Genomic DNA, 19,542 nt, shown 5'->3' with positions numbered 1-19,542 from the left:
GTTACTCATTGCTTTTACTTATTTACTAGAATAAATGGTTTGCGTACACACAAATGGGCACGTTCTGCCGTGCGCTTCTGAACGTAACAGGGTTCGCACATCACACCCACCATTAGGGAAGGGGAACGCCCGTGCACTCAGCGCACGGTGTGAATCGCTCCATGTGAGCAGTTTCTGTTGCAGCCTGAGAGTCAAAGGAGTGTGAAGGTAAAAAAACGAACTGCTTTGGAGCTGTTTTGTGATCATCTCCATGTCAGATTTGGACAGCTACTGACTTTTCACTTCGTGCAATCACTCTTGTACCGATAACACGTTTTTTTGCCACCTATATCTTGCAACCGAATCCATTTGCCTCTCCCACTCACCGATCTAGTGGTTTAAGTTTTTCTCGATTTGTTTTCCCGGAATAATACTAGTTGTTCAAAACATCCACGGTAGTGCCCTTTCCCCTGTGTGGTGAAAATACAATTACTCTTATTCTATACATTTGGACAAAACAAAAGCAGCTTTGACAAAACGTGAAAAAATAGGGAGTTGGGTATTTTTAAACAAAACAAATTCAGGAAACAAGTGGGATAAATACTGACAGTGGAATGTCAAGCAAACACTAACTTTGAGAACAACTCGAGGTTATGTTTGGGAACATTCGAGCAACTTAAAGTTATAATAACTTAACGTTAGTTGCACCGTTCTCAGCGTGCTCTCATTTTTTTACATATGCAACACGTTTAATGCTCAATATCTACCTTGCATGGTAAACATGCGTTAGAGTACTTGGCTGAGATACATATGTACATAAGCCACATCGTTGGGTAATCAATTGTGGCCAGATCACTTATGAAAAATAGTTATACAGCTCAGTGGGCTGGTAAAACCAAACAGTTTTAATCGTTTAAGAAATTGTCTTCACATCCCAACAAAGGGCCCTCCTAGAAACACAGAGTTTATTATTATCTTTAAATTAGCTAACTTTTCTCGATAAATAAATATTATAATACATGAAGGAAACAATCGTGCTAAGAGCAATAACTTACTTGTTAACAGAACTGAACACTTAAACTTTAAACTGTGGAATTTAGTTACAAGAGCAGTGTGCTTGTATACTGCCATATAATTACGTAAATAATGGAGAGATTAGATTTTGTGAGTCTAGATAATGGAATTGAAATGATTGACAAAGTAATTTTACTGGTAGGAACCTTCTGGTTACACCAGCCCACAGGGGATTATTGTGTCCGTCGTGAAGGGATGGGCTGGGTGGGCAGGGAGGGGCTGGGTGAGGAGGGGCTGGGTGGGGGGTGGGAGGGGTGGGGCTGGTCACCCCGTGGTGCCCTTATAAAACTCAACGTTTAACCTACTCACGCCGGCTTGTGCCCGCCCTCACAGTCGGGCATATTTGCGGAATACACCACGCCGCCGTTGACCCTGGCCATTGACCGAGCAACCCAACGTTCCTACCAGCTCCCTCTGCAGGAATGTGTTTAATAAACGGCGGGTATTGTCTGAGAGGTTGGACGAGGTGGGAACACTGCAGCGCCGTGCACCTACCATGAGATCACGAGACCAAAGGCTCAAAGTTCGTCCAGGTGGCTTCTGTAAAACAGACACAAACCTTCTTGCGTATATCCTGGTGAATGCCATATGACGATAATCTGAAGTCACTGTCTCATTAGGCCACGTATGAACGAGCAGCAACTATGTAATATCCTTTACACAGAGTAGCAAGCACTGTATCTAGATAGGTTTCAAAACCATTGCATTCGTCAAGTCAAAGCCCCCTCTATACGCTGTTGAGAGTTGGGCTGTGGTCATCTCGATTATTGGCATGGAGCCAGTTGTGGAACTTCCAAATTCCTATTTTGGGGTCAGTTTATCCACAGGACGGCCACTGCATGAGTAGCAGATGTATAAGCAATCAAATGAATGGAATTGTCTTCCTGTAGACATAGAGCACTCTGCACCTGCCTTAATGCCTCTGTGGCAGGCGGCGATTTTAAATTGGCCTCTAGTGCTCACTCATGCACTGCACAATACGTGTTGGAGCATGGCCACGGCGATGTAAACATGGGTTCAAGCAGTCATTACGCCCATAGGCAGTGTGCACTCAGAGAACCTTTGGTTAAAACTTCTTCACGCATTATTTCTCCCAGTTCTTGGTTTACGTTTTTAATTGTCATGGTAACTCTAATGGAGTTTGTAGCATCTAAATACGATACAGCTAAATTGAAAAATGCTGTGAGTTGTACAAAATTATTTTGTAATGACTTACAGTAAGAGTGCATGTTAACGGCAACATGGGAAATATTGCTACATTTGTGCAAGTCCAAACTGGCTCCAAAAATTATGGATATACTATACATTTAATGCTTATATAACTCACTGTTTTGTTCAAATATAATATATATATTTTTTTTTTAAGTTAATAGGATGGATAAAATATGCCCTATTCGCAAGAATGACACACTTATGTCCTTTCTATCTGGATGTAGTGAATAAGTCCAAACAAGATGTGACAAATTTGATCCAATGACAGACAATTATTATTACAATATATAAAATACTTTACTCAGCTTAAAGCTTTCGTGACTGTAGAGATTCATATTATTGGTTCTTTCGGTAAAGTCACGTAGAAGGGAAATAATAAAATAAGAAAAAATTTACAATAACATTCTCACGACGTTTCGATTGCAACACAAGCAATCGTCAGCAGGTGTGAAAACCACAAAATGTTCTTGCTGTGGTTTCACACCTGATGATGATTGCTTGTGTTGCAATCGAAACGTCGTGAGAATTGTATTGTTTTATTTTTATTATTTTATTATTTCCCTTCTACGTGACTTTACCGAAAGAACCAAGAATATACTTTACTCAGTTTATTAAAATACCAACAGGGCACTTATTTGAATAAGTTGTGAGTTGTAGGAGTGTTACCAGCCTTCAGTAATAATATTAAATTTCTGTTAAATCTATAGCCTATCATATATGAATATATAAAATCATATATTCCTTTTCAGGCATTGTTGATGAATGTGAGTTTGGTTTTGCTTCAGGTCAGGGATTGGCTGACATTAGCGATGAGAAACAGTTGGCTAATAATGGCAGCTGTATGTTGTTTGCAGGGACTGTTGAGAGCTTATATAAAATGTTGGGAATTACTGTTCGAGCACTGTATTGAGCAGGGTGCTGAAAATCTTAAAATAGTACCTTTGGAAAATGTCTTGGCATTTTGGTAACTTTATACCGTGGTGTTTTTACACGAGGTAGACGCGCCTGTAATCCGGTGCTCTGTGGGGTGGGATTGGTGGATCACATTGTGGATTATGTGGAGTTTTCGCATCACGAGAGTTGAGACTGAACCTTCGGGACTAGGAGCTGTCCTGGATGAGACACTAGCCTAGGCTACTACGTTGTTGCACAGAAGGTATTCTTATTTAGATAGCGGTTGTGGTATTTAAACTTTCGGGCCTTGCTTTAAGTTTCCTGTGGGATTGTTTTTGTGTGTGGAAATAAATGATTCAGGCATGTTTAAATATTGTTTTAGCTGCTTTGCACACATAACGGGACATGTGCAGCACCAACTTGTGACTCGTACCCACAAATATTGTATTTCCAATTCTCTACTCCCTTCACTGGCTCCCAATTCAGGCTTAAATTCGTTACAAGACTGCCCTCACTACTTTTAAGATCTTAAATGCTATTGCTCGAGTTTGTATCAACATTGCACCTCCGATTAGCACGGTTGGTTACGTACGGTGCGAAATAAGTTTAACATACATCGAATGCTACTCTCTTGTTTGTACACTTCTCTACTCGAGCAGCCCAGGTCTCGAGTGCAACTCAAAAGTAACCTTTGAACTGTGGGAGGTCGCTCCCTCCTCCTCCACTGCTCCCTCTGCCTTTTCAATGTCTCTCCGCCTGGTTTGCCTGCTCGGCTGATTCACTCGCCGCCTTCTGCCCTCTACTGTCCATTAGATCATTCATAATTGAGTCGGACCACGCTTAGCACTACCCTGTAGAACGCTGATATACATTATAGCGCCCTTTTTACCTGTCGATTTTTTTCTAACAAAACATTTAAGAAAATCCAAAAATCTATCAAACGCTTACGAGTGAGAACACGCAAGTGCCGAGGAATTGCACCCGTCGCCAACCTTGTTTACATTCGCGCAGCCAATGAGATCGACATATGCTCTGCGACAACCAGAACCCCACACCCCATTTGATGATCACGATTCGTGGTCACAATGACATTTTTTCTCTGTTTTTACAGGACAGTAGCTTTCCCCCCACCCCTTGCCCTTTCATGCAGTTAATTTAGTTTACGTACTCTGATATTAAACAAAATCGTACTAGCCATCACCTATGTTTCATTGGCCGCTGTGCCTTAAGGTCCGAATTCAAATCTCTTCTTTCTGAGCTGTCTTTTGCAACATTGGTATTGAGAGACATTTGCCCTTGTGGAAATGTACCCATACAAAGTCCAAAGTCTGTGGCCCATGTTATACAGTAGAACCATGAGTTAAACAAGTTGGTGAGTTCCCGATCAAAGGGCATTATTTAGGGTGATGCTCACCTCAATTTGTGGCTCTTGAGCCAGATTTGGAAATTCGACATTCCAGCGATTGATCCAGTTTCTTGGGGGGAAAACATGACTCCTTTTCTTGAGCCTGGTAGGATGACTGACTCCTAAAAATATTTGAACTCTAGACTTTCTGGGTTCAAATCCAGGATGGAGTCCGGACAGTGTTCATGAATGTGGTATTGAACAATTATTGTACATCAGAGACAGGAAATAGTAGGATGAGTGCTTCATACAGAATATTTTGTGGGCAGAAATAAAAGGTTGTTGGTCAAGTGCTTTCCAGGTTGTCCTTGACAGTGGTAATACATTAGAGGAATTGGATATTTAATTGAAACATTCACAAATGGTTATCACTTCTTAAGAAATAATGGTTATGGGTGAAAATAAATCCCAGGATAGGAAGGTTAACAAAATTAATATCCAGAAATCGTTCATATTTTTGCCATATACCCGATACCCTACCCGATACCCGGCTACCAGTACCTGGCCGGGTACGGGTACCCGTTTGCGACCCTGGTGCGGCCGGGTACGGGTACGGGTAGGCCGTGAGTCACTGGTGAGTAACCGTTTGTCACTCATTTCCCCAACGTCTTGTCTCTTCTCACAATTAAAGTTCCTAGAATCAACCCACCTGCGCCTGCAACATGGCTTCATCCCAGAGGTCGCAATCGGACACCCGATACCCGTACTCTACCCGATACCCGGCTACTCGTACCCGGCCGGGTATCGGGTACGGGTACCTGTTTGCGACCCTGGTGCGGCCGGGTACGGGTAAGGAATCAAAACCCGTTTGCGACCTCTGGCAGTGACGTATTTTCAGTCACTATGGCGTCTAGCGCTAGCTATTGGAAGAAGAGTGGTACTGTGCATGTTAGCATCTCTCTCTGGCACCAGAGTGTGTATGGCATAGAAGCAGGCGAGAGGGGGCAATGCTTCTCGTGATGGCCAGAGAGGGCAATGCTTCTCGTGACGGCCAGAAAGGGCACTTCAGGACATGACAGTCTGGGTGAACCCGAGAGGGCACGTGACCAGGAGAGGGTAGCGAGGGAGGCCAAGGGGTGGCGAGAGGGACACGTGACATAAGGCCCAGAAGCTTCTAGTAGGATCTAGGAGGCGTGGCCGAGGGCGGAGCCAGGCCACGCTCAGGGGAATAAAAGGGAAGTCCCGAGCGCTGATCCGGGCTGCCTTCAGGAATCAACCCACGGTGCTACGTCTCCTCGCTCTGCGGTCATCCCTTTCGGCATCGTGAGTCAGGCAGTACGTTACTGACCTAACTCAGATTAGTCGTTATCCCGTTGGGATCTGAGTTAACCGTGGTAGTTACCACCTATATCGCTGTGTAATGTAGTTACCCTGTTGGGGTGTAGTAATAAAGGTGTTGCCTCCAAGTTCAAGTGTGTGCCTCCGTGGAAATCACTACACATGCATTGGTGTACTTTAAGATAGCTGTTATAATTTATTGTTTTTCGAGGCTCATTCAGAAGATGAGGTGTTATTTCCTTTCAGCCATTAAAGACACCTTACATTTTAATTTTAATTGCTGTAGTGATAACATGTCAGATTTATAGTGCTTGCTGAATTCGTGCAGTGGGTTGCTAATACAAGTGTAATAAATCAGCTCGACGACAAGCTACTGTCTTCTTTATTTATTTGTTCCCGTGCTGGACAGCTCCGCGTTCTTCCACACAGTTCCTTCGCCCCACGTCGCGCCATGTGGGCTGGTGTCCCGCACTCGCACCGCTCTCTCTCTCGCTCCCGCGCACCGCTGGCAGCCCGTCTCCGCGCCAACTCGTGGCCGATGGCTCGCGGAGACCCGGGACGTGGCCCCGCTTCCTGACCTTACCCACTGACCACGAGCCCCTTCCGGCTTTTCCTTATAACCCCTTTCCGCGTCACCCAGACGCCGCCTCTCACCACACCCCCTCATGAACTCTCGAGATGGTACCCACTAGCACCCCCGGGCTCCGCCCTTGAACTTTAACCCCGATAGTTCCTGTTACCTGATTGACTTAGAGGCTGAGGCGGCGAAGCCCACCCCACCGATCGGCGACCCCCAGCATACGCTCGCATTACACAAGTAAAACGGTTTACCAAAGCAGCACAGAAAGTGCTTTGGCATTTGCACATTGTTGAAATTACATTTTTTTGCGCTGAGGTGGTTAAGTGGATCAGGGATCAGATGGCTGAACAGGCACTGCTCAGATCCTGAGTTGGAATCCAAGCTCAGCCGTTTAACCTGGGTTCTTAAAATGTACCAAGTTGATGGCCCCAGCCTCGTTACCAACCGATGCAGAAAAAATAACCACCACATAAAATTTGGTTATGTACTTATTTATGCCTAATCGGTATAACTGTGATGTGACGAACATTCTTCTCTTGGTCAAAACACTTAGACCATTGCTTTTGTATACGACAATATAGAGTGGTGGTGCTGTGGTTAGTACACTGCACTATGAACTGGGTCACCCGAGGTTGATTCTCGGCCACAGCTTACATCGGTCCTAATGATATCTAAACTGGTCCTGGACAGCCTCCACCCACCTTTAGCAACCCACGCTGACCAACACGATGAGGTATGGTCAAACAACCTCTTCCTGAGAGGTGTCGGGAGGCCCTCATCCAGTAGTGGATTGACAGAGCTAAAACGTATTATTTTATGTTATGTGATACAGTGTATGCAATACAGATATTTAAAGTCATGTTTCAGAAGCAATTCACAATTGAGACCTGTAGTAATGTGACATTGCCTCGTGATGCACCGGCTCTGCTGGTTGCGTTATGAATTCAGTCAATTAATTCCTCCTCTTACGAGCCTGGGTTGGTGCTCATTTCCAATTTGGTATGACAAAGGCCAGTTTCACCATAATACCATGGACTACATATCGGTGTGGACTTAGACTTTCATAACAGATACACGTGCACAACACCTGTAATTTGCCTTTGCCTGCTTGTGTGGAGCAGGTATGATCTACAGTCGAGAGGACCAGGAGACCCGGGACCTGGGCTACCAGAAGCACGCCTTCAACTTGCTCATCAGCAACCGCCTGGACCCCCACCGCACCATCCCCGACACACGGCACCCACGGTAAAAGACACAGAGCAGGGAAGCAATGGATAGAATTTACCGACCTTGTTATATCCCTTGCAGCAGCTTGGCGGAGGCCTTTATCCAGCAGTAAACTGGTCATGGCTGTATGTAGTTTAAACTTATTTCGCACCGTATTTTATGATGAAAAACATTTCACTAATGCTTGAAGCTTTGTGGCTTATGAAATGCACGTGTCCTTGTTGGATGTTCCTACCTGAATGGACACCGATGCCCCCAGGTGTGCGACCAAGTCGTACCCAGCCCAGCTGCCCACGGCCAGCGTGGTCATCTGCTTTTATAACGAGGCCGTATCGGCACTGATGCGCACGGTGCACAGCGTCACAGAGCGCACGCCTCCTGCCCTGCTGCACGAGGTGCTGCTCGTAGATGACTTCAGCGACCTTGGTGAGCCTCTGCTTTTGTATTTGTTCTCTAGCTTATTATCCATCACTCACTCTCCTGTCGAATGAAGTCTCCTGCTCAAACAAACAATGGGACGGTAGAGCGGGCAGCTCGCAATCGGAGGGTTAACATCTTAGTTGGGCATTGACTCAACCCATGAACCCTCTGGGGTCAATGAAATGACTACCACTGTGGGGAAGTCGACAGTGGCTGTCTATGGATAAACTCGCCCCCACTGAAGGAATTTGGAATTTCCACCACCAACTCAGCAGGCCTGTAAACAGGAGATGAGCACCACCCTCAATGCTCATTTGAGCAGGAAATCACTTTGATATCTGTCTCTGCTGAGTGTAGGAAATGTCACGTTCTCTCTAGTAAATATTTACTAGCTTTAGTACCCAGCGTTACCCGGGCCAAAATTTTTTTTCAAAACTACTCTTAAAAATCTAACAACAGTGCGTACTGACTGTGGTGGTACCTGCTATGATTACAGCAGTGCGTACCAACTGTGGTGGTACCTGCTATGATTACAGCAGTGCATACCGACTTTGGTGGAATCTGCTATCACTACAGTAGTACATGCTGACTCTATCGCAGTATTTATCGACTCTATAGCACAAAGTACTCACCTGACAGAGTGGCGTGGTGAGGCCTAGTCCCGTGCAGAGCCTCCGGCCTCGCCTAGATTGGCCAGCCAGCCGAGGTGGCACCTTGGCAGGCTGGGGCTGGGCTGCTACCCCTGCCCCCCCCAGCCACGATCTCCCCCGGCTGCTCTGCAGTAATATCTACGGCCGATATTGGTAGCATATTCTTAGGTTTTTTTGGTAAAGTCACGTAGGTAAAACATCAAAATTAATAAAAATAAAATAAAATAAAAATCACGACGTTTCGGAGGCAACACAAGTCTCCGTCATCAGGTGGGACTGTCACAGCCGGATTAGTTGCATCAAGGTAATGCAGCACTTGATGCAGCTAATCCGGCTGTGACGGTCCCACCTGATGACGGAGACTTGTGTTGCCACCGAAACGTCTTGATTTTTATTTTATTTTATTTTTATAAATTTTGATGTTTTACCTACGTGACTTTACCGAAAAAACCTAAGAATATGAATCCTTGCAGTCACGAAAGCTTCAAATCTAGAAGATATTGGTAGCATCTAGCGACTGTATAGTAGTAATAACTGCACGCATCGGGGTGGGGGAGACATCATACAGTGAAGAATGAACGTCAGCGTTTAGTGTATTTTAATAGCATTTTTAACGCGAACGAAAATGTCCCCTTCACTCCCACCGAAGGCGTGTGACTTGGCATGGGCCGTTCCCCCCATCAAAGGCGTGTGAGTTGGTATGGTCGTGCATGCGTCATAAATAAATAAAGAAATCACACAAATCGCACTCAATCGCTAAACTAATTGAAAGTTGACAGATGTGAAAAAGGAATAGCACTTTCTCACCGCGGGGCTTACGGCGTGGTACCTGGCTGTTAGAGAGGCAAATCGTTCGCAAGCGCGCGATCACACACAAACTCACAAACAAAACCACAAACAGACAATTTTTTACTTTTATATACATAGATTGTTTGAAACGTTGATAATATGCACCGCCCTGGCACTCAGTACTCAACTAGTGACACGGTGTCGTGCAATAATGTACGCGTGTGTGGTGCTTCACGGCATGGCTCTGCAGGAGACTTGAGGGAAGGGCTGGAGAAGGAGCTGAAGGAGAAGTTTCCCAATAAAGTTAAGCTGGTTCGGAATGAGAAGCGCGAAGGACTCATTCGTGGACGCATGGTCGGGGCCAACCACGCCACAGGTAACACACAGGACATGGGATAATGATACTTGGTGAGTAACGTGTACACTGTGCGTTCATCCAAATTTTCGGTGATTTTTAGCTCTTGGATTTAACCCATAATTTGTATTCAGAGATACGTGCATTGGAGGGGTAGAAATGGTATTTCCATAAAAAATATGTAATGGCTTTTTGCCATTTGAACCTGATGGTGGGACCCCGGGGCCCCGAATAAACGTCAGTCAAAATCGTAATTAATGTATTTTTCCCGACTCCATCCCACCTCGCACATAAACGCCGCGACCCACCAGAAATCAGTCCTCTCGTTCTTCACCAAGCACCCGTCATTGCCAAAATTGCCGTAGTCATAAACAAAACTTTTAAACTTGGATTAGCGCATCATGTAGAGCTCGTTGAGAGGAATAAATTGCCGTATCGTTCGCCTTCAGACATAAAATGACGTCGCAACGCAGTTTATGCGAGAGCCGGGGGCTTATGGGACCCCGGGGTCCCGCCATAAGGTTAATTTGTTATAGACTGTGTAATTCATCAATATTTCCATTCCAGTTTTGCCAAATCAAAACAAGTACAGTAAAACCTTGGATTGCGAGTAACTTGGTCTGCGAGTGTTTTGCAAGACGAGCAAAACATTTATACATTTTTACTTGATAAACGAGCGAGGTCTTGCAATACGATTAGTACGTACAGTATACGCTTTGTCTGCCGAGTGTCACGTGATCACAACTGAGCCGATGGTTCTTCTCTCTCTCGCTACGGGATTGTGGGTAATCGTCTCCCATGCTCGGTCTCAGTCGGCGTGCCTCACTCGTATAGTCAACATCCGTGCAAGCGTTTATTGTTTAGTATAGTGTTGTGACCACGTGTGTGTGTGCGTAAAGCATTTTTTTTATTTTGTGTCCAAGTGTAGTGACTGTTCTTTAGTAACTGTGTAATGCGGGCGTAAACGGCCTCGTGGATATGACGTCACGGGGGGAGGGGTTAGGTCACGTGAGAGAGAGGGGTAAGGTCTTAAGGGAGAGAACCGGAAGAGACGGGAGGAGAGTTTGGGAATAGACAGAGTGAGGCCACTCAGGGCGGAGAGTGGAGAGTGGCGAGATCGCCACACGGTGAGACTCGGCACCGTCGGCCAGCGGTGACCGAGCAAGGGAGCAGCGGTGGAGCTGCAGTGAGAGCAGCCGGAGGACTGCACAAGGTAACCTGCAGCGGAGCTGCATCGGAGTGGAGAAAGGCTACGGGAGCGACGGCAACTGTCGAGCTGCCAAGCGGGGAGGCTCTGAGCGAGGGCCGTGTGGGACAAGTGTAAAGAACCCAATAAAGGACAACGGAGACAGACACAGTGAAAGAGTCCTTTATTACACTGGTGTCAGAAGTGAAACGGAATGTCAAAACAGCTCAGAAGAAAGAATATTCCTGCGCCATCATCTGCTACATCATCCGACGACGACGACCTTCCTCAGGCGGTGGACCTGCCTGCGATGGAGGAGGAGATCCGTGCGGGAACGAGTACGGGTCCGGGAGTCCAAGATGTCGCCGCGTCGGTGGACCCGTCTGCGCCGGAGGACGCGGACTTACAATGGAGACAGATGGGGGCGCAGCTGGAGACCTTGAAAATCGTGCTGGCGCAATTGTGCGAGCTCGTCACGCCGAGGACGGCGTTGGGGAGGGCCGATGGTGGTCTGCAGGCCGCCGCCTTGCCTGCGCTGTCGGCGCCATCTGCCACGCGGCACGAAGACGCCATCTTGGGCGTGGCAGGGGAAGAACGGCGGGAAGCCGCCATCTTGCGCTCTCCGCGGCGGGAGGCCGCCATCTTGGACACGTTGCGATGCGACGCCATTTTGAATATGCCGCGTCATGAGTCATCTGCTGAGGACGGCGCAACAAGGAGTCGCAGTCGTCATCTCACAACCGTTAAAGAATTCTCCATCGGTGGTGATTGGAGTGCTTTCGCCTGCAGATTTTTGGCGGCGGTACGCTCTGCAAGGTGGACTGACGCTGAGGCATTGGAGGTTCTACCGACTCTTCTCGACGACGAGTCGGTGAGATTCTTCCGTTCTATAAAGGCCGAGAAGAAGAAAACGTTGAGAGGAGTTTTCGACGAGATGGCAGATGCATACGAGCCACCGGATGATGCTCATCGCCGGTTTGTTCAACGCCAGCGAGCACCCGAGGAGTCGCCGGTGGCATACGGGGATGCTGTCTTGGAGTTGGCCATGGCCGCATACCCGGAGACGGAGCCTGACCTACTTGAACCTCTCATTTTGGGAAAAATGCTCGAGCTGTCCCGGGATTTGGGGATCCCTATGCCGGTGTGTGGCCACGAAAAGCTGACATCCCGGGCGGCCGCTAAATGTCTGGATGCCCAGTTCAACCTGCGCCGTTGGAAGCAAGTCACGGCGTGGACGGGGGGGCCCATCGTCGAGGGAGGTGCCGTGGGTTGGGATCCCAAGAAGGCGGTGTACGTTCCTGACGGGGGGGGCCCGCAGGAGCTGACAGCCGCCTCTGCTCAGTGGTCGGCCCGCAGTAGGCCGGGGCCGCGATCTGCGCCGCCGACGCGGGAGCGTCGGGACGGGGGGCCTGCGGCGCAGCGTAACGACATCGACTGCTTCCGCTGCGGTCGTAAGGGCCATTACGCCAGGGACTGCTGGGCCCGTATCCCAGGCCCGCCCCAGCAGGAGGCCTCGACAGCGGACGCGCCGCGGAAGGATCCTCCAGGACAGGCAAGTCGGTGCACACCAGACACCCGGCAAGGCTTGACACCTCATTCATCACCGTTGTTGCGCGATCCGGGTGTTGTTAATAACGAGAGGCCATCGACTGGGCCATGTCGCTCGGTAACGCAGTGGCGTAAATTGGCACGGCGGGTCGTCGCGGCCGCTACTGGTTCGTCCACTGTACCTGGTTCTATACAGGGGGTTGATGTGCGTATTTTAGTGGATTCCGGAGCGTCCGCGACCATTATATCGGATGTAATTTTCCATCTGTTGGGCATCCCACCAGAGGCCGTGCGTCCAGTTTACGATTCCTGCGTCGCTGCGAACGGGGGTAGCATGAGCATTGTGGGCCAGGTGGACGCCAATATATCTATCGGGGGAGTGTCGGCCTCGGGAATTGTGTTAATTTCGAGGTCCCTTGCAGTTCCTTGTTTGTTGGGAACTGATTTTCTGGCCAAAATGCCCATTCTAATTAGAATTAATGAAAACTGCATTGAATTACCGGGGGGTCGTAAAATTACATTTCTGCCGTCGCCCTGGGGGCGACCTGCTCCGGTCGGCCAGGTGCAGGCGCTGTCCGAGGTATCTGTGGACATTCCACCTGGCTCACAGATGCTTATCCCTTTGCGATATTGGAAACCTGTGCCTGGTCGTCAAGGTGCATTTGGGGTTTTGTTGTCGCCGTCCGCCACCATAACGGGCGGATCGGCGCTCGTCTGGGCGCAAACTATTGTCCGGCCGGACCAGCAGCCATTTTTGCAGGTGCTTAATGGAAGTACCGAAAATGTGTGTGTGCCGGCTGGTACGGTTGTGGCACATGCCACTACGGCGTTTACGGCACAGGATTATCTGGGCAGCCAGGTCATGGTTGGTGGTGTTTCGGGCCCTGGGGCCGCAGATAATCGCTGGATCGCCGAATTGTGTGGGGAAAATCCTTCCCTTTCCGGGGACCAACGTTGCGCGCTTCGTAAGTTATTGTGGAGTTATTCTGACGTGTTTAGCTCTGACGATTTGGACTTGGGACGCACCTCATTGCTTTCCCATCATATTGACACAGGGGACGCTGCCCCTATTCGGTTAAACTCGCATCGGATGAGTCCGGCGGAGCGAGATCATGTTCGAGGGGCAGTGGATGACATGTTGGCTGCGGACATAATATCTCCATCTAACAGCCCATGGGGCGCGCCTGTTGTTTTGGTTAAAAAGAAAGACGGGAAATTGCGATTTTGTGTGGATTTTCGGAAATTAAATAAAGTGTCCGTGGCAGATGCGTACCCCCTGCCGCGTATGGACGACTCCCTCGATGCCTTGTCGGGGGCGAAGTTCTTTTCGACGCTAGATCTCTCTTCGGGATTCTGGCAGCTTCCCTTGACGAGTCCTCGCGGGAAAAGACTGCTTTCCGTACGCCGCAGGGGTTATTTCAATTTCATTGTCTTCCGATGGGGTTGAATGCTGCCCCTGCCACATTTCAAAGGTTGATGGAGCTGGTATTAACGGGGTTGCGGTGGGAGACATGTCTGATATATTTAGACGATATTATCGTCTTCAGCCGCACATTTGACGAGCATTTACTGAGGTTGGAGGCTGTGTTCGCCAGGATGCGTTCCGCTAATTTGAAATTTAAGCCTACGAAATGTCACCTACTGCAACGGTCCGTGCGCTATTTGGGGCATATCGTTAGTGCGGACGGGGTGGCCACGGATCCGGACAAGACAGCGTGTGTCCGTGACTGGCCAACCCCGGCCACGGTGGGGGATGTGCGTCGGTTTTTGGGGTTTGCCTTATATTACCGTAGGTTTGTTCCGAATTTTGCGACGATCGCGAGGCCCTTGCACCTCCTTACGGGTAAAGGACGGAAATTTGCTTGGGGACCGCCAGAAGAGGCGGCGTTTCAAGGCCTGCGCGATCGGTTGGCTACGGCGCCGACGTTGGATTATCCGGATTTTGATCACCCCTTCATTCTGGATACGGACGCGAGTGACACGGGCATTGGGGCCGTGTTGTCTCAGTCCAAAGGTGGTGTGGAGCGCGTGGTGGCGTACGGTAGCCGGGTTTTGTCTCCCGCAGAAACCCGCTACTGCGTCACTCGCCGAGAACTTTTGGCTATTGTTTACTTTCTCCGCCAATTTCGACCGTATCTCTACGGTCGTTCGTTTATTGTGCGCACGGATCATGCGGCCTTGCAGTATGCTCTCAAGGTGGACCAACCATCCGGCCAGCTGGCGCGCTGGTTGGACACGCTGCAAGAATTTTCCTTTCAAATTCACCATCGGAAGGGGGTGCGTCACGCGAATGCGGACGCGCTCTCTAGGTTGCCGCAGCGATCCCCTTGCGCGTGCGCGTCCGGGACGCATAGGTGTGCGCCGATCCAGCATCCCCCTCAGCCTGTTGCGATGGCGGTCGAGGTGCCTGAGGCTCCAATGGTGCCGGGACCGGCTGATGGGATTTTGAATCTTCCAAGGGCTGTGTGGATTCGGGAACAAATGCTGGACGATTCATTGGTGACCTTACGGAATCGGGCTGCGAAGGAGAGTGGGGGACCGGGTTCGGGGGGTACGCCGGAAACCGCTCTCCGCGATGGTCTGCTGATGTGGAGGGAAGGGTTACAGGAACGCTGGCATCTGGTTGTACCGGCATCCTTGCGGTACGAATTGATTAGGACTCTGCATTGCGACACGCTCTTACATCTGGGGGTGCAGAAGACCCTATTGACGTTGCAGCGAGATTACTTTTGGCACGGCATGACAACAGATGTCGTCGGTCACGTTCGCGCGTGTCCCGATTGTGCCCGGCGGAAGCCACCTAAACACCCATATGTGCCGCCGATACAGTCTATTCAGGTGTCTCGAGTTAATGAATTGGTGGCGTTAGATATTTTGGGACCCTTCCCGCCATCCGCTAAAGGTAATAAATACTTGTTGGTTGGGGTGGAGTACCTCTCCCGCTGGCCGATGGCCTGGCCCTTGCCCGACCAGTCAGCGGCGTCCATTACAGACGCCTTTCTATTTGGGTATGTTATGGACAAGGGGGCGCCGGAGAGGCTCCTCACAGATCAAGGCCAAAATTTTTCTTCTAAATTGTTGGGGGAAGTGTGCGCGGCTTTGGAACTAAAAAGATACGGACATCTCCCTACCACCCACAAACGGATGGTATGGTCGAACGGCTAAATCGGACTTTGTCCGCCATGCTGTGTCACACGGTGAGTGAAAAACAATCAGATTGGGATTTGCATATCCCTGGGGTACTCTCGGCATACCGGATGACGCCGCATGCGGCTACAGGATATTCGCCGTTTTTCCTTATGTACGGTCGTGAAAACATGCCGCCGATGGATGTGCAGTTGGGAACAGGAGTGAGGGGACCTGCTAAGCCTCTTCCTGATTACATTCAGGACACCGTTCGCCGTGTCACTGAGGCGCGGGAAGGGGCCCGCATGGCTACGGCCAAAGCCCAGGCCCGGAACGAACGGTGTGCTCGACGCTCAAAGGGGGAGTGCCCCTGGAAGGTGGGGGACATGGCCTGGCTGCATTGCCCACAGGTGCGGCCAGGTACCTCTCCTAAATTACATAAACCATGGCAAGGGCCGGCTCGCCTCATCGAGGTTCCCAACCCACAGTCTGCACGTGTTCGGTTTGGATCTCGGCGTTGGTTCGTTCACACGTCTCGCTTGAAACCATATGTGGCCCCTCGAACTGATGCGTCATCTCCTGATGTTGCCTTGCCGGGGTCTGTTGCTGCCGACTCACCCTTGCCCGTGCCTGTTGACCCTGCAAGAGCGCCTGTCGTGCCTTTTACAGACAAGCCGGCCGTGACACTGCAGGAGACAAGGGACTCTGCTCGGGGTGTGCCTACCACGGCTGCGGGGACTCCGAGCCCCGCCGCCCTTCCGACCCCGCCGCAGACACGATTGCGGGACACCCCCGACTCTGGGCCTTCAGGGATACGGGACCGGGACGTTGGCGGGCCTCCAATAGCGACAGGAGGACTTCATCCTGTCGCTCTTAAAACCCCGTCACGTTCTCGGTCTGCAGGAGGGCCGCCGCCCGTCCGGGACGGACCGGCGACCCGCACGCGGTCGAAGTCCCTTACGTTTCGTTGATTTATACTGTTCGTGTTCTTGTTGTTATTGTTATATTTATTGTATGCTTCGTTGTCCTTGCTTGTATGATGGTTGTATTTCGCTCGCATTACTTGTTGTTGTTCAGCCGAGGTCGGCTGGAATTTTCTCTACGGGGGAGGGTGGTGTAATGCGGGCGTAAACGGCCTCGCGGATATGACGTCACGGGGGGAGGGGTTAGGTCACGTGAGAGAGAGGGGTAAGGTCTTAAGGGAGAGAACCGGAAGAGACGGGAGGAGAGTTTGGGAATAGACACAGAGTGAGGCCACGCAGGGCGGAGAGTGGAGAGTGGCGAGATCGCCACACGGTGAGACTCGGCACCGTCGGCCAGCGGTGACCGAGCAAGGGAGCAGCGGTGGAGCTGCAGTGAGAGCAGCCGGAGGACTGCACAAGGGAACCTGCAGCGGAGCTGCATCGGAGTGGAGAAAGGCTACGGGAGCGACGGCAGCTGTCGAGCTTGCCAAGCGGGGAGGCTCTGAGCGGGGGCCGTGTGGGACAAGTGTAAAGAACCCAATAAAGGACAACGGAGACAGACACAGTGAAAGAGTTCTTTATTACAACTGTACTGCAACAATCGCCCTCTCCTCCTCTCCCTCGTCTCCCTCACACCAGCCACGATTAAAAGTAATGAATACATTTGATTACTTTATTAAATTTAAATTATAAAAATATAAAAAGGTATTTTGTATTAATAATTTTTACATGAATATTTTTGGGTTGTGGAATGAATCATCTGCGTTTCCATTATTTCTTATGGGGAAATTCGCTTTGATATACGAGTGCTTTGGATTACAAGCACGTTTCCGGAACGAATTATGCTCGCAATCCAAGGTTTTACTGGATATGGATTCCTAAAACCACCTTCAAAATTATGCTGTTTTTAGGTTTTCATTTGACCAGTGATACACATTCACAATCAATCAAGTCTTTATTTCTATAGCACTGTTTCGTGCAATGGATGCCATTCAAAGTGCTGTGCAGATAAAAAAAAAACATTGTTAATAGACTAAATCACAAGAAGAATAAAAGCAAATTCCATACAAAACAAAATTGCATTATAATAAATTACTGTCAAAGGCATATTAAGAAATAACTCTAAAATAAGCAAGTTTAAAAAGGTGAGTTTTTCGATTTAACTTAAAACTGCTTAGTGATTGTGAAGCTCTCAGATCCCCTTTCAAGTTCTACAGGCGAGGACCATACACACTGAAGGCCGCTTCTCTGAGTTTTAGTCCTGGCCCTTGTGATGACTAAAAGGCTAAAACCGGAGGATCCGAGGGATCTTGTTGGTTCATATCTACAAAGCATAGAAGACATGTATGCTAGTGCCAAACCATTCAACGATTTAAAAACCAATAGAATTTTTTTTTATCAATCCTATGATTGACGGGCAGCCAGTGCAAGGACCGTAAAATAGGTGTTACACGTGGCAGCTCTTTCCGGTTTTCATGACCACCCATACTGCTGCATTCTGAATAAGTTGAGGGTGACACTGAATTTTTCAGAAGACCGGAAAAGAGAGCATTGCAGTCGTCAAGTATGCTGGTAATAAAAGCATGAATCAATTTCTCAGTAGTTAACCGAGAGGGAAAAGGCAGCACTTTAGCGATGTTTCTAAGATGATAAAATTCCGTTTTGGTGATATATCTGATGTGGGCTTCTAAGTTCAAATCCTGATCAAACATAACACCTACGTTTTTAACCTGCAGTTTGGCGTTTTCTGTCAGCGAGCAAACATTTTTGAGACGTTTATCACTTTGGGCTTTTGCTCCAATTACCAGGACTCATGTTTTGTCTTTGTTAAGTGCCAGGAAATTCAGTGCCATCCACATTTTAATATCAATGCACTTTATAAGGGTGCTGATGGGGCTTACATAATTCGGAGATAGCAAAATGTGTAGTTGCGTATCGTCAGCGTAGCAATGAAATTCAATCTCATGTTTCCCGATGATATCGCCTCGTGGTAGCATATAGAGACTGAATAAAACAGGTCCCAGAATGGAGCCTTGTGGAACACCACACGTATTTTCTGTCTTTGAGGATGACAGATCATCTATGGATACGAATTGCTCTCTGCCGGTCAAATAGCTTTTAAACCAATTTGCAACTGTACCAGAGGCCGACCCATCTCTGCAATCTGTCAAAAATAATATTGTGATCAACCGTGTCAAACGCTGCACTAAGGTCAAAAAGCACAAGGACGGATAATTTTTTGTCAAATTTTGTCATCGGTGTTCAATCTTATATCATTAACAACCTTAACAAGAACAGTTTCAGTGCACTTGGATGTTGCTGTTCTCCAATTGGCTGAGAATTTGTCACCAGGCCTGCAAGAACGATTGCCAAGCCTACATTGACATCACACACTGCACATCAACTAACATTACCTGACCTTGGAAAGCTAATTACAGTAATGTGTTTACAATAGTACTAAAACCTCTCAAAGGTGTCTGACAAACTGCAAACGATAAAAGTGCAATAGTTTGTTTTACGTTAGATCGCGTGAATATATGTCGTTAAACCCCACCGCCACCACCCGACACAGCCAATTAGTAAGGGTTGTCATATAAACAGAACAAGCAAATTCGTTACTAGTACAGCACACCGGTGTATTGGAGAGCCAAGCTACAACATTTACAATCTGAGTGAGTGTTTTGCCGTTGGTTACTTCGTGCAAGAAGAGCGCACAAGTGTTGTCATCACATCTACGCCTCCCATATAAGGAATGAAACGGGTGGACTTCTCGACAAATCTGGCTGTCGCCCGATGAAGCTAATTATAATTACTGGCGAAACGTCACTCAGATTGTAAATGTTGTGGCTTGGCTCTC

At 48.6% G+C, this 19,542-nt stretch overlaps 1 protein-coding gene across 1 annotated transcript in view; it reads left to right on the top strand.

The window, feature by feature from the left end:
• The window catches only part of GALNT11 (polypeptide N-acetylgalactosaminyltransferase 11), a 43,849-nt gene that overhangs the window by 10,851 nt on the left and 13,456 nt on the right, over positions 1-19,542 (top strand). The window contains exons 2-4 of the mRNA XM_078855054.1: positions 7,544-7,667; positions 7,909-8,075; positions 9,759-9,884. Of these exons, the coding sequence (XP_078711180.1) occupies positions 7,544-7,667; positions 7,909-8,075; positions 9,759-9,884 (417 nt within the window). The remainder of the gene's footprint in view (positions 1-7,543; positions 7,668-7,908; positions 8,076-9,758; positions 9,885-19,542) is intronic.

This window comes from Lampetra fluviatilis, chromosome 1, assembly GCF_964198595.1.
Source record: "Lampetra fluviatilis chromosome 1, kcLamFluv1.1, whole genome shotgun sequence".
NCBI lineage: Eukaryota > Metazoa > Chordata > Hyperoartia > Petromyzontiformes > Petromyzontidae > Lampetra > Lampetra fluviatilis.
Note: the sequence above shows the minus strand (reverse complement) of the source record. Positions and strands in the feature narration are given on the sequence as shown.